Source organism: Strongyloides ratti (genome assembly GCF_001040885.1).
Source record: "Strongyloides ratti genome assembly S_ratti_ED321, chromosome : 1".
Lineage (NCBI taxonomy): Eukaryota > Metazoa > Nematoda > Chromadorea > Rhabditida > Strongyloididae > Strongyloides > Strongyloides ratti.
This window is the reverse complement of record NC_037307.1, coordinates 10,234,321-10,250,180: the sequence shown is the minus strand read 5'-3', so window position 1 is coordinate 10,250,180 and position 15,860 is coordinate 10,234,321. Positions and strand designations below refer to the sequence as shown.

The following is a 15,860-nucleotide window of genomic DNA, read 5'->3' as shown; positions in this document are numbered from 1 at the left end:
AACGTTTGTATTTAAAGTTTTTGCTTATGGTTAAAATATAAGAAAAAAAAAAGATGACTCTTGAATTCTAATAGTGTTACTAAATTTAATAATTCACTTATATATGTCCAAGGTATATACTTCGGTATCATTTAATCGTTTTTGGTAGTTGTTCTTTTCCAACTGCTCTTTTCTCTCTCAGTCTCTTTGTCATTATCATCAATTTATTGGTTACAAGATGTCTGAAAATGAGAGGAAATGTTCTATAGCAACTTCAGTATCCTGCGATTACTCAAAATTTTTTACTAATGCTTCCCAAAATAATGATTATAGTAATGGTGAGTTTAATATATGTATACATATATTTTTCTAAATCATTTTTTTATATAATTTAATCAGTATAGAATGCCATCAAATAAAATATTATAACAATTATTGTACTTATAAATTTATCAAATATTGTCATGAAAATCTACCTGGAACAATGCGTTTTTGTTTTGATATCCCATATACAGATCACAAACAACTTATATCATCATCAGGTGCAAGGTACTTGCAAAGAATTAAAGATAATCAAACAAAAATTTTTTTTCCTGATAATGAAAAATGTCATGTTATGAATGTACCAAAGAGTAATCAGGTTTGGATTGTTGGTAATCCTACGAATGTCCAAAGAGTTTATAGAAATTTAAGAGTATGTTTATTTATAAATTATTAAAGAAATATGTTTATTATTTAATAATAAATTATTTTAGGATTGTAGTCAATACTTAATATCATTTAAAAAATCTCAATTAAAAGATAAAGATAAAATTGACCAAATGATAGAACATATAACAGATAAAAAGTTAAAAGTTACAGTTCGAGAAAGAATAGATGATACATTTCATATAACATCAGATAGAAAGCATTATGAAGATTTAATGGATTGTTGTATAAGATATTTAAGTGGTGAAACGAAAGATGTTGAATATGTTTTGGCAGTGTCGATTCAGTGTATCATAAGTCATCAGAATAAGGAAACCTCTGAAGCTGTCATGAAATGGATTTCTAAAACAACACACACAAAAATATTTTCACCACCATCCAGTTTTCATATGTCATCTCCATCGTCATTCTTTATAGTAGGAAAAGACATAAATGATATTCTACGAGCTGAAACTTTTCTTGTTGGATGTGGAACAATTATCATGTCGTTTGATGTTCCTGGTAATACATTTATTAGTCAAAAACATTTTGAAAAATGGAGGAGTGGTCATCTTCTTGATATATGGGTAGAGACATTTAGTTCACCTGGTGGAAAATCAATTAAAAGTGTTGTTTTTATAAGAACAGTTGAATTTAATATCAATGAAGCATACAAAGCAGCATTTTACATAATTAATCAAAGAGTTTCACTTATTGAAAATATTTATATTCCAATAGCAAGGTCTTTATTTGGTTTAGTTAAACAAGAGATTTTTAATGAAAGGAATAAGACTTTCTTAACATTGGGACATGGAAAAGAAAAAACTCTTGGTGATGGGAGTGATAAAAATGTTGATGAAGAATATCATAAAAATTTAGAAAATATGCAGGTTAGTCCTTTTGCTGTCTCTAGTCCACCAAGTTCACCTGGATTCGGTAGTAGTACTTCAAATACCACACCTAAATCAAAAAGTTGCAGGAAAAAAAAGTCACCAAAAAAAAGTTCTTCTAGTGAAAGTAATGAGATGGAAGAGAACTTTTTAAAAATGAAGAAAGTAGCTGTTGAAAGTGATGTAAAGACTTCTGAAAAAAGTGTAAATCAACAGCAAGAAGAATTTAATATTGTAGGAAATAGCAATGACCAAGTTAAAGAAAATAATGATAAAATGATGAAATCAAAGTCAAATGAGGAAGTTTATGTGGAACAAAAAACTTCAAGACCATGCCTTATACAAGATGATATTCTTCCTCCAGTTAACCAAATTCAAGATAAATGTAATGGTGTTTGTTGTGAAAAACAAATTCCAAAACATATCACAAATGATGAAATGAAAAGGATGATTGATGATGAGGTAAGATTGATGAATGAATTTACAAAACCATTGTTAAATGATAGACGTTACATGGTACCAAGTACAGTCAATATGCCATATATTAATGGAAATTTTAATGATGGAAACTGTGAAAATATTGATAATATGGGATGCCTTCAAAAAATTCAATGTTTCCAAGGATCTCCATATGTGATGGATAAATATCCAAGAGTATTAAATAGTGGAAGTTTAGGACGAATAAAGACATGGGTAATGATGAGTCTTGATGAATTAAATGATTCAATATTAACATACATCCGACCATTTATCCTCTCCAATGAGATATATTGTTTCATTGGATATTGTATACCGGAAGAGATCTATAAACTTGAGTATCGATCTCATCCACCATCTCGAAGAATAATCAATCGTATTCATAGGACAAAATATCCACGTTACAATTATTTTCCACCAAAATGTTTTAGTTTGAGTGAGGTTATATTTTATGACTTTGAATCAAATTCAGAAGTAGATATGTTATTAAATTGTCCTGGTCAACCATATGGTCAAACAAAATTGATTCTACCAAATAATACATATCCATGGATTGCTCCAATGTCTGCAACAAAAAAAATTACACCTGTATGGATTAAGAATCAGATAACACAGAAATTTTGGTACTTTAAACATTCTAATCTTATTCCTATTACTGGTGGTGATGGTTTACAAATGTATATGCATGTTAATTTATCAAAAAATTTTACCACGACTCCTGATAATCAAGATTTTCGTTCAAAAAATATATTTAATGAATACTTGGAACAAACAAATTCTATGCTTCAAAGATATAGTTAAAAAAATTATTTACTTTATAATTTTTATTTATATATATAAAAAAATAAAAAAGAGTATATATCAACTATTGTATAATATTTGTTATTGTTTTTATTTGTATAGGTATATTTTTTTTTTTAAAAAAATTTAAGATTCTTCTTCTAAATTGTGGTGTCATGAATAACAATACACATGGATTGACTAATGGGACATATGTAATGCAGACACCAACAAATATTATATAACATTGAAATGGAACATTAAAAAGAACCATTAAAATAGGTAAGATATTTGGAAGAAATCCTAAAAAAATAGGAAGTAACGCCTGAACAACTAATGTTATTTGTATTTGTCTTTCTAATTTCAATGTTGATTCTGACATATTACTTCTATTTTTTTTCAAATGTATTGCTATTAACAGACTAAATATTACAGTAGCAATAGCAGTTAAAGCATAACAAATTATAGGAAAATAAGTATGAAATGGGCTTGTTTTATGACTTGCAGGACTTACTAATGTAACAAAATTTTCTCCATAAAATTTATCACGTGCCCAAATTCTTTTATCTAAAAGATTCGTATATTTTTTATATTCTTCATCAGTTAATGGAGCAAAATATAATATATATTGTGATGCTATAATACCAGCCACAGTAGCTATAGGTATAAACATTGCTATAATATGAAACATTTCAAGAGTTCTTTTTTTGACAAGAACCAAATATCTGTAGATAACTGTTAAAATTCCACAAAATATACTACATGAAAAGAAAAAATTTGTTATTATAAATGATATTGTATGTATAAAATAATTATTTATAAATTGAATTGGTCCTGTTAATGTCATAAAAGTTGTCGTTCCAACAAGTTCTATTTGCTATAAAATAAAAATTAATTTTAAAATCTATTTTCCTTACAAACATTCCTAAAATATGCATGATTCCAAGACCTATATCCATTACACAATGAATGATAACAGCTGTTTTGTAAGAAGTAACACTACTTTTTTTATCAGTAAATAGAAAATAAACAACTAGAAAATTAAAAAGTAACCCGAAAACTTCAAGAACATAAGTAGAATATTTATGAATTTCAAGAATTAAAATTTGACCTTCTATACTACACATATTTTGATTAACAGGATAATATATAAACTTTAAATGTTAATATTTATAGTAAAATACTACTTAAAGGAGATATTGTATAATTGAAATATAAATGCTTTAATAAAAAAAGATTTTAAAGAATTAAAAAGTAACATTTTCTGTGAGAATTTCAATATTTTAATTATGGTAATAGTGTGTGATAATAATGTTAAAAATAAAATATTTCAAATTTGATTAATAAATATTATTTTTTTTAATTAATTATACATAAACTTTAAATAAAATTTATTAATTTTCAAACAAAAAGAAAATATTTATAAAATAACATTATATTTTATGAGAAAAATAAATTGAAAGTTCAAAAATATTAAAGTTTTTAATTATTCATATTCTTAAAAATTTTAATTTTAATATTTGAGAAATATTTAATTAATTTTTTAATGAAATAAATATCAGTTGATATAATAAAATTACATCATTTCTGATATACCAAAACATTTGGTTAGATAAAAAAAACGGCTCATAACGCCTCCCCTCCATCAGAGGGCAAAATGTCCTCCTGGCGGTCATCAAGCGAACAACCTCATAGAAGAGGTTGAAGCGCGTCTTCACGCTCAGGAGGGGAGGCCGTATCTAATCCTCACCGCTTCGGTGTGATTGACTTTGCGTCAACACATAGAAAAGCATACTACAGAAAAGATCCTGTGAAGCATGATTTCAAATTTGTCTACCACAAACATCGTATCTCTTACTGACAACCTTCTCATTTTAGTTGGGTTACTTTATCAGTATTGAAAAAATAATTGGTAAAATATGTCTTATAATTATATATGTGATAAGATAATTTTAAATCACAACAGAAAGTTTCACATTTGAATGTCTGACTTTGTTAAGAATAATTTAAATAACAATAAACAAAAATTAATGTATAAGAAATTTTTTTCCAATGACCTTTTTTATTCTTTTTAAGATTTTTAAGTTTTCTCTAAAATTTTATATCCAAGAATATAACCAAGAATTGTATGAAAAATTTTTTTTTGATTTTTGAATTTTTTTTATAGAAATTTATGTTCATATATATATAAATATTGTAGCAAAAAGTGCAATATTTTAGAATGCTGAAAATTTGTTATTTAAAAAGGTTTTTATGAAAAATTTGATAAAGGAGTAAAGAAATATTTGGAAAAACATTTTCAATAATATTTATTTTGTAAAATATAAATAATATATTTTAAATATTACAATATATTTACATTCTTTAAATTACATTAAATATGTTTTAAAAATTACAAAAATTTAAAGTGTCTTGTATATTAAACAAAACTATATTTAAAAATAAGAATGTTACATATTATTCTAAAAGTATTATTAAGAGAAGATTATTTTAAAAGTTAAAAAATATAGATTTTCAAATAAATAGATTTATTTATTACAATAAAATTTTAAAAATATATATAAATAAGATTTAGAAATGTTTAAGAGAAATGTTTTGTATAAAATAAAAATTTTTTTCAACTAATTATTTGGTTTCTATATATAAAGTGTAAATGAAATGATCAGAATTATTATTTGAATTGGTGATAATTTACTTATAATTTTTTTTCAGTTAATTATATTTATATTTTATATATAGTATAATATATAATTATTAATTTTTGTTCTAATTATAAATAGAGAATAAATTAAAGTTTAGGTTAAAGAATATAATGTATTATTACCCATTTTTTAAGATCACTTTGATTTTATATAATAATTTATTGTGATAATTTTGTATTATATTTTTAATAATTATATTGGAAATAAAATAAAAATAATAAATAACTATTTTTGAAAAAATTTTAGATTAATTTCTCAAATTGTTAAAAAAAAATGTTGAAAATATTTTTCATTAATACTTTTACTATCAAATCATTTATCATTATTTTATTATTTTTACAAAAATTAATCTCTCCATTTTTTGTCAAAAAGAAGAAAAAGAAGTCACAGATATTAATAAAAATATTTTTTATGATTCCAATGCGGAAGATATGTATAATATTGATATACAAATACCATATTTATGTGATTACAATGACACAAAAATTAAATGGCATATCAAAATAAAAAATGTAATATATAATATAATTACTACCAATGAATGTAAAAGTAGTATTAAAGTTTTTTTTTGAAAGTGAAAAATATTTTATTTTTCAAGGTAAATTTGATGGATTCAAATTATTATTCCAATAAAGTAATTAAATATCAAAAAAAACCTGATTATTTATATGTTAAACAATTGTATAAAAAATTTGGTGGTAATTATTTTATTGATATTATCACATCAAAAGATAAAGATGACCATTTTTATAAAATTGAAAAATCTGATAAAAAAATATGTCTATTGTTTTTTTAAAGTTAGAAATATAAGCATTCTATTTATACTTGAAAAAGAACAAATTTTCTATAAAACAACAGAACTATCATAAAGAAATGATGAAAAGTTTTCAATAATTAACTGGATCTTAATTATTAGCCAAAAATTTCAATAAAAAAATTATTATGAATACAAAAATTATCAACTGGAGGATTTAAGTAGTATATATTTAAGAAAAAAATATTTTAACAGTACAAGAAAATTTTGGTAAGCCACATTTTTTATTACTTTTATATATAATTCAAAGTAACTTGAAATTATTTTTTTTATATCATCTTATAAAATTAAACTATAATAATATACTGTGATTTTAAGTAACTCATTTCATTTATCTTTTCTTTTATATATAAAATTACAATAAAATGTGTCATTAAATTGTATTCTTATGTCATACGGGTGAAGACTATTGATATGAACTATCTTTATTTAAAGTAACATTTTGTTTGTTCAATTTTCAAGAGGATTCAAAAAGATAAATTGTTCTTTCATTTTCTTTTTCAAAATCGTCATATTTTTTGGTACCATTTTTATTATTTGTTCTTTGTTTTCAAACATTTTATTTATTCGGATCTCTATAAGATATGTTGATTTTTTAATTACTTTTTGTGTATTAATTGTAACTAAGATTCTTCCTATTTTCTTTAATACTAATATTTAAAAATTACTCTTTTTTGTAATTATAATGATAATTTTTTGTTGCAATCTGTTTTTATTCTATAATAAAATCTAAAACTTATAATAAATATATTTAATTATCTGTAAAAAGTACGGTAAGTTTTTTTTTAATATAATATTATGTTGATTTATAGCAGATATTTTTTTCATAATATATTTGTTTTTGTAATGGACCTTGAATCTTTTATCAAAGACATTATTTTTTAATTTCAAGGACATCTTGGAATGTTTTTTTTATTTAAAATGAGATCAAGAAATAAGTAAACAAAAAAAAATAAAGGAACATTTTCAAGCATAATTATGGAAAATAATATGTGGTTTTTTTTTTATTTATTTATAATAATTATTCTTGTTTTAATCATTTCCTTATAAAATATTTATTTATATAAAATGTTAAGTATATTTTTACAATAAATTCCTGAGATTAGTAGTGAAAATATAAAAAAAAGCACAACACAAAGATAATGGAAACAATAACGTCTTCATTAATTTATGATGTCTATAGTGTTTTTTATTTCTAAAATTAAGTGAAATTTGTGATAATTTATTCATAATTTAATATGTCTCACATTAAAAATATCAATTGAATAAGTCAATTACAAATTTTTTATTTAATAATTTCTATTATTTAGAAATATTTACATAACTTAAAATTACAAAACTTTACTTAAATACTATTAATATTTGATAATAATAATATTTTTTAAAATAAATTAGCAATATATAAATTATATAAAAGTTTTTTTTAGTTTACTTTAACCTTTCCATTTTGATTGAATTTTCCTTCTTTCACCATCATTTCTAATTCTTTTCTAGAAACACCAATAACTGAAGCTGTGTCAAATTCTCTGTTATCTTCAGGTTCTTCACCAGTTTTACAAACTCTAATTACCATTCTTATAATAAAGTTAAACCAATATATATTCATAAAAAGTACAACAACTAACATTGTACCAAGAATTGGAAAAAATGGTGAATCTTGTGGTCCAAGGTAAACACCGGCATAAATTGTTGTATAAAGTAATTTTAATGGATAAAAATATAATCGAAAGATAAACCAAAATACTGAAAACATAACAAATGCTAGGTTACCCATAAAATGAAGAATTGGATAATAATCACCATTTTCTCTTTTTTTTAGATAAAAACATATTTTTGTTATTTCAAGAAGGAGATCAGTATTATCATGTAAAAATAAAACAAATGCTCCTTCTAATAAATGTCCAGAACCATATGATAATGTAATTAATGTTAATGCTACAAAATGATGAACAATCATAAGAAGTGAATCTTTTCTCCATATATCCATATATATTGTTGCATAAATAGAATGTAAATAATATGAACATTGAGTAAAATAAATAAAATATACATCCCAAAATATTTTTTGTCCCTCCATATTTTGCCAACCATCCCATAATGAAATAGGTTGATAAAAATAATTATATCTTCCACTCCATAAAGTTACATAACATGAAAAACCAAATGAAGTTAAATAATATAAAAATTTCCATATACTTTCAGGTAATTTATGTGAATTTAATGGACTTAAATTAAATGATTTAATTTTTGGTTTAACAATAATATCAGTTATCCAATATCTTAAAACTGTCCAAAAAATTGCAAGAATAAAAACAAGAATAATTTCAAACCATCTTATTTTAAGTGTAGAAAGATCTTCAAGAAATGTCCATGGAATTTTATAATTTGGTCTAACAGTATAAAAACGTTTTAGGAAATGTATAACAGAATTAGTTGTTAAATTAAAAAATGTAATAAAATCAACAGTAGGAACATTATAAATAAATGAATCAGTTATATTATATTCTGGTGGAATCATTATTATTATTTGATAATAATTTATTTCCTACAGAATAATAGAAAATGAAAAAATTTTTCTTTTCTAAAAATACAAAGAAATGAAACAAGAAAATTAATGCTTTAAAGTAAACTTATTTTGAATGGGATACTTCTATTAATACTTTTCAATTGATAGTTTGTTATAACTTAGTGTAAATAAGTTTACAAATGTTGAGAGTTTAGTCTTTAATTGAGTATATAATTATAAAATTTTTAAAGTTAATAAGGTAAGTTAAAAGTACAAGTATTTTTAAACATACATCATTCTTCTTAATCCAATTAATAAAAGAGCGTTTTTAAAAATATACATTCTTCATCTTATCATCACAGTAGTATTATTTTTAATAACAAATTAATATGATTCTTTTATATTTTCCCTATAGAAGTTCTTCATTTTTACATAATTAATAAATATTCTTTAATAACAAAATTGTAATTAATGAAGTAATTACTTATATCAAACAAAGTGAAAATAAAAAAAAAATAGTATAAATATTTTCAAACAAAACATTGGATTTATTCAAAAAGAATATAATCACTTAAAATACAATTAATTGAAAATTTTTTATATTCTTATTAATTAATAAAAAACAAATACACTTGAAAAAAATCTAATATATATTGAGTATAATTACTCAAAAGAGTCTAATTATTTATTTTTTACTAACAAGTTTCATTAATCCCTCAGTTGAATGAGATTTTGGTCTTTCAAGTGGAAGTCCCATACCACGAGCCCAGATAAGTTGTGAAAGGCATCCAAGAGCACGTGATACTCCAAAAAGAACAGTATAATAGTTCATTTCTTTTAATCCAAAGTGTTGAAGAAGTACTCCTGAATGAGCATCAACATTTGGCCATGGATTTTTGGCTTTTCCTTGTTCAAGAAGTACATTTGGAGTTACTTTGTAAAGAGTTGAAACAAGCTTGAATAATTCATCATTTGGAAGGTGCTTAAGAGCAAATTCACGTTGACAAGTGTAACGTGGATCAGTTTTTCTAAGAACAGCGTGTCCATATCCTGGAACAACTTGACCACTTTTAAGATGATCCCATACCCATTTACGGAGATCTTCCTCAGTATAACTAGTTCCGAGATCTTTTTTCATTTTACTAAGGAAGATAAGAACTTCTTGATTAGCTAATCCATGAAGTGGTCCAGCTAATCCAGCCATAGCAGCAGAAAATGAAAGATATGGATCAGAAAGAGCGGAACCAACAAGATGAGAAGTGTGAGCTGAAACATTTCCACCTTCGTGGTCAGAGTGAATGACAAGATAAAGACGAAGAAGTTCGGTAAAGAGTGGATCATCGTATCCAAGCATTGAGGCAAAGTTAGCTGACCAATCTTTTTTGCTATCAATAACTCCAACAGAAGTTCCATCACGATATAAATTACGATAAATCATAGCAGCGATAGTTGGTAATTTAGCTAAGAGATTCATAGAATCTTCGTAAGTATATTCCCAATATGTGCTTTTATGTACACCATTAGAATAAGCTTGAGCAAATTTAGATTCAGTATTAAGAGCAGAAGTTGCAGCAATCAATTGAGACATTGGATGGAGATTAGATGGGAAATTATCGAGCATACGAGCAACGTGTTCTGGAAGCTCTGCACGAGCAGCCCATTCTTTAGAAATAACTGCAACTTGTTTTTCAGTTGGAATATCTCCAGTACAAAGAAGCCACCAAATAGCTTCTGGAAGTGGTTCTTCACCACCTGGAGCTTTTGGAAGTAACTTTTGACATTCTGGAATAGAATACCCACGGAAACGAATACCTTCTTCCGGATCAAGAACAGATGTCTCAGTTACCATTCCCTTCATTGAACGCATACCACCATAAATCATATCAATAGTAACTTGTTGAATAGCATCAGATCCATGTTTTGCACGAAAATCTTTAACTTTTTTGTTATGTTCAGGAATTTTTTTTGCAAGAACTTCCTTAAGATTAGTTGATTCAGAGCACATTGAAGCTTGGGCATTAATTATTGGAGCAGCATTCTAAAAATAACAAAAAATATTTGATTAAGAATATAAAAATGATTGTTAAACTTACCTTAGAAACTAATAAAGTACGGCGAGCAAATGATGAAAGGGCAGACATGTTTAAGCTGTAATTAATCCGGTAACGAATAAAAAAATCCGAACTGAAAAATTTCAATATTTATAAGTGAAAATAATTTGTTAAAAAAATATAATGAAGCATATAATTAATTATAAGGAAACTAATAAAAATCTACTGTTGGGAATGTAAATGTTTCTCCAAATAAAATGTAAACTATTACAATATAGAAATTATTATTTGTTGTATCTCTAAATATAATTCTAAAAAGTATGTAAATCTTACTATTATTTAAATTTAATTTTGATCGTATCAAAAATGCAAATTAATTTATTAGTAGTTAAATTTAAGATAAATAATAACTCATAAACAATTTATTACTGTCTTTTAATATTATAAATTTCAAGCATGAACTTATAAAGCATTAAAAACATTCAAGCTTAGAAAAAAAAGGTAAAATTTTCCTCTCCATTTGTCAACGCTATTAAATGAGGTCGCAGAATATCTTTTCAAGAGCTATATGTACATACTACAAACTAATACTACTGAATTTTTTTGACTGTAAATGGTTCGTGATTTTGTAAATAGATTCATTAAAAACAAATATCAAAATAACAAACTTTATTTTAACATATTATAAAAATAAAAATATTATTTAAGAGAGTTGTTAAAAAATTGATATTTACAAAAAAAAAGTTAAATAAAAAGGCTTATATATACGAATCAAGGACACATAGTGAAAGTTTATATAATTGAACAGAAGAACATTGTAAACTACCTTATGCAAAATAGTTAAATGTGTTTTCGAATACTTTTATATAACTCATAAATTTGTATCATAGTTATTTTTAAATATTTCTAATGTCAATTATTTAAAAAAATGTTATTTTTATCTTATACATAAAGTTAAATTTCTGTTTCTTAATAATTAAAATGTTTTCTTAAGTATTTATAAAAAGGATATATCAACAATAAGATAATACTAGTGATAATTTGTTTTATATTTGAAAAAATATTTTTGAAGAAATTTCATTGAAATGTATAGATAACAAAAAAATATTATATAATAACTAAAAATTAGTATCTTTTTATTTGAATATATTTATTATTATGGATAAAATAAATTAAATTTTTTATGATTATATATATATATATGATCAATAGATAAAGTTGTTGTAGATTGGTGTACCTCAGGCAAATATATTTATTATTAAAATTATCAAAATATTATAGATTAAAAGTAAGTTTAAATATGTAAATATAATTAATGATATTTAACAAACATATGATAAAATATATAAAAAAAACTGTTATTGAATATTGTAACATTTTATAAGAGACAATTACACGTATTCATAAATGTAACTGGTTATATTAGTTCAAAGGTTTATCATTCATAATTAATTTTTGATTTATCATTGTTTAATCAAAAATAGAATGTCATGAAAATATTTCATCTTTATATGATTTGCGTATCACAGAATAATGAATGCAAAATTAGGTTAAAATTTGACGCTTTAAATTATTTACATAGAAATAAAATAATATAATTAAGTATAGTATAATAAATATTTTTTTTAATTTAAAAAACAGGGTTACACTTTTTAAATAATTTATTTGAAATTTAATACAATAAACATTAAATTTATGTGGAGAAATAAATTATTATAAGAATTATATTATATAATAAAAAAAAAAAGATACATATTCATAAGAAGTATTCTAAATAATAGGTAAAAGTTCAATAAACAAAAATTAAAAAAATTAGACAATTGACTATAACAATAGCATAATATTAAAACATAGAATAAGAAAATATTAAAAATTTAAACCAAGTAAGTTGTAATTTTAATTTTCAGTCTGGGTAGATGGATTCACAAAATTACGTAAAATCAACATAATATTTTTTTAATTGATAGATGGGTGTATATATATATATATTCACTACTATGAAGTTTTAAATATTTACTTTTAACTTAAAAATTAAAATGATATAGAGAGTATAGGAGTGAAAGATTATATGTTTAGTTTAAGAAAGAAAATTTATAATATCATAAAGAAATATGTATGAGAAGCAAAAATTAAGATATGTTTTATCAATGATCTTTAAAATATATAAGTTTTAAAAAGAGCATAATTTTAAAAGTTTTAACACACTATTATATAAATTTATATGAATATTGAATATCTATAACACTATCAATGAAGGTTTTATAAATTTAATATATATATATATGCTTGTCTGATAACATATATTGATAATACAATTAATGTTTCTTTCTTTTGTAAATATTATCAATTCTGTATAAAAAAAAATAGTTCCTGAATCATTAATTTTATTTTAATACGGAAATATTAAGATCACAATGACTAAAGAACATTCATTTCATTTAAAGTGACGAAATATATATTTCATTAGTGACTATTTTCTATACTATTTGTATATATTATTTAACATACAGTAAAAATTTTCTTATCATCACCTATATTTTACCTAAAATATTTTAAAACTAAAATAAAATAAATATAAATTAACAAATGACTAATTATTATATATTATAATTTATAAATTGATTATTAGAAAAAATGATTTGTTTTTTTATGTGTAAAGAAATTTTTATTTCAATTATTATAGCAATTCAAGAAATATTTATTAATAAAAACAAATTTCCTCTATTTTTAAGTAGAGTGGGTGATGTTAAAAATATGAAAAAGAAATAAAAACACTTTAGAAATAATTAAGATAAAAACAATTTGTCTTTATAATCTATAACATGATGATATATATATATAGTTTGTAAAATAAAATGTTTACATTAAAAAAAAATAATAGGAAATAAACATAGTAATGAGGATATTTAATTATCTAATCTTTTTTTGATATAATTTTTAGATGGCCAATTATTTGATGGACCAATTATTGTAAAAGCATAAGGTTTACCAAAAAAGTATTTTCGTGCAACTTTTCGAATTGTCTCAACTGTCACAGCATTTATGCGAGCCTCTATCTCTGGTAATGGAATTCTTCTTCCATAACAAAGTATTTGGCGACCTATATCTTCACAGATTGGTGTTGTTCCATCTAAAGTCATTGCTGTATTAGCAAGAAGTGCTATTTTAGTGTTTTCTAAAGCGTTTTCATCATCAAAAACAGTTAAACTCCTCCATTCATCAATTATAGCATCACATAACATCTTACCATCTTCTTTTCCCATTTCAAAATAAACACCAGTCAATCCAGTATCAACATAATTAGTACTAAATGCCATAAAATTTTCTACAGTATTTCTTGGCGTTAATCTTGAAGCTAATCTTGATGGTGCATTAATACCTGATGCTTGTGTACAATTAAAAGTACCTATTAACATATGAATTATCATTAAAGCTAAGTTATCAGGATTTGTCCAACTAACACCTTCAACACAAAAAGCACCATGAACAATTGGCATACGTTCATCTTTAATTACCAAATGACATTCCTTAAATATACCCGGTTCATATACAACTTTTTTAGGATTAAAACGATTAACTTGGGCAAAATATTTTTCTGCCCATTCTACTAGTTGATCATGATTCACACCACCTGCAGCAGCAAGAACCATTCTTGGTCCTTGATAATAATCATGAACATATCTAATTAAATCATTTTTAGAAATTGATTTTATATTTTCTCTTGGTCCTAAAATTGTCCTAGCTAATGGTGTATTTTTATATGCTTGTTCATGTAAACGATCAAATAAAACTTCTTTAACAGTATTTTCAATTTCAAAATATTCACGCATTATTACATCTCTTTCTATTTCAATTTCATTTTGTCTATATGTACTATTAAGAAGAATATCAGAGAGTATTTCAATAGCTAAATATTTAATTTTGTACATAATAATTTTTAATAATTATTTAACTAACCTTGTTCAATGTGTGTTGATGGACATTTGGCATAGTAAACAGTTTGTTCTCTAGAAGTGTAAGCATTTAAAAGAATACCATTATTTTCAACCTCTAATTCAAGTTCTGTTTGATTTCTTTTGTTGGTACCTTTAAAAGCCATATGTTCAGAGAAATGTGCTACACCATTATTTTTATCATTTTCAAAACGACTACCAGCATTTACCCAAACACCTACTGTTGCTGTTGGTAATTTTGAATCTTCTGAAGCAATACGAAAACCTGAGGTAAGTTTTGTAATTTTAGTGTCTGGTATTATCCAATCATTTGAATGGTTAACTGCAGCTTTCGAGCGATAATTTCTTAAACTTATATTGTTAATATTTAAAACAACTTTAGATAATGAATTTCCTAATCGTAAAACTTTCATCATTTAATAATTATAATAATAATAATAAGTATTATTAATTACTGTGAAAATTTATTTTAAAATTATCTAAAGTTACTTTATCCCAACTTCAGAAAATATATTCGTTGTAAAAAAATTTTACTTTTATTATAGTAATATTAAAACTTACAATATTTTTTTTATATAATTAATATTTTTTGTAAATACCAAAAATTTTTAAATTATTTTTTATTAAAATATTTTGCCATATTAATTAGTCAAATTTTATTTAAAAAAAATTGATCTATTCTACTTAATTTTTTATTAATATATATTTAATTAGTTTTTTTTTGACACTTCTTTTAAGAAACAAAAATATTATAACTAATTTTTTTTATCTAACTTTAATTTAAATTATTTTTTTCCATATTTTCTTTGAATTATTTAATTTCAATAATAAAAATAAAGATATAATCATTTTCTCTTGAGATTATCTTAGACAATTTAAGTACATTGATAAAAAAATTGTTTTTAACAGAATTTTATAAAAATCACAAGAATTCGTAATACTATTTTTGCCTTTGTAGTTTATTTTGAAATTTTTTTACTTAGAATAATGGTTTTCAAGATGTATGTAAAATATATTAAGA

General features: G+C 23.2%; 5 protein-coding genes across 5 annotated transcripts; 1 reads left to right on the top strand and 4 right to left on the bottom strand.

The window, feature by feature from the left end:
• Positions 1-217: 217 nt before the first annotated feature.
• On the top strand, positions 218-2,834 carry SRAE_1000315600 (Hypothetical protein; the record flags this gene model as incomplete). Its single annotated transcript, XM_024650314.1, has 3 exons — positions 218-317; positions 384-673; positions 735-2,834. The coding sequence occupies 3 exons, from the start codon at positions 218-220 to the stop codon at positions 2,832-2,834; spliced, it is 2,490 nt and encodes an 829-aa protein (XP_024504104.1).
• Positions 2,835-2,898: 64 nt separating this feature from the next.
• Positions 2,899-3,940, bottom strand: SRAE_1000315500 (7TM GPCR, serpentine receptor class j (Srj) family-containing protein; the record flags this gene model as incomplete). The annotated part of the gene is made up of 2 exons (XM_024650313.1): positions 2,899-3,690; positions 3,731-3,940. The coding sequence occupies 2 exons, from the start codon at positions 3,938-3,940 to the stop codon at positions 2,899-2,901; spliced, it is 1,002 nt and encodes a 333-aa protein (XP_024504103.1).
• Positions 3,941-7,752: 3,812 nt separating this feature from the next.
• SRAE_1000315400 (Ceramide synthase 1) lies at positions 7,753-8,847 on the bottom strand (the record flags this gene model as incomplete). The annotated part of the gene is made up of 1 exon (XM_024650312.1): positions 7,753-8,847. The coding sequence occupies one exon, from the start codon at positions 8,845-8,847 to the stop codon at positions 7,753-7,755; it is 1,095 nt and encodes a 364-aa protein (XP_024504102.1).
• A 673-nt stretch (positions 8,848-9,520) lies between these two features.
• Positions 9,521-10,840, bottom strand: SRAE_1000315300 (Probable citrate synthase, mitochondrial; the record flags this gene model as incomplete). Its single annotated transcript, XM_024650311.1, has 1 exon — positions 9,521-10,840. The coding sequence occupies one exon, from the start codon at positions 10,838-10,840 to the stop codon at positions 9,521-9,523; it is 1,320 nt and encodes a 439-aa protein (XP_024504101.1).
• A 2,952-nt stretch (positions 10,841-13,792) lies between these two features.
• SRAE_1000315200 (Cytochrome b-c1 complex subunit 1, mitochondrial) lies at positions 13,793-15,255 on the bottom strand (the record flags this gene model as incomplete). Its single annotated transcript, XM_024650310.1, has 2 exons — positions 13,793-14,793; positions 14,844-15,255. 2 exons carry the CDS (start codon positions 15,253-15,255, stop codon positions 13,793-13,795), a joined length of 1,413 nt encoding a protein of 470 aa, XP_024504100.1.
• Between the last annotated feature and the right edge of the window lie 605 nt (positions 15,256-15,860).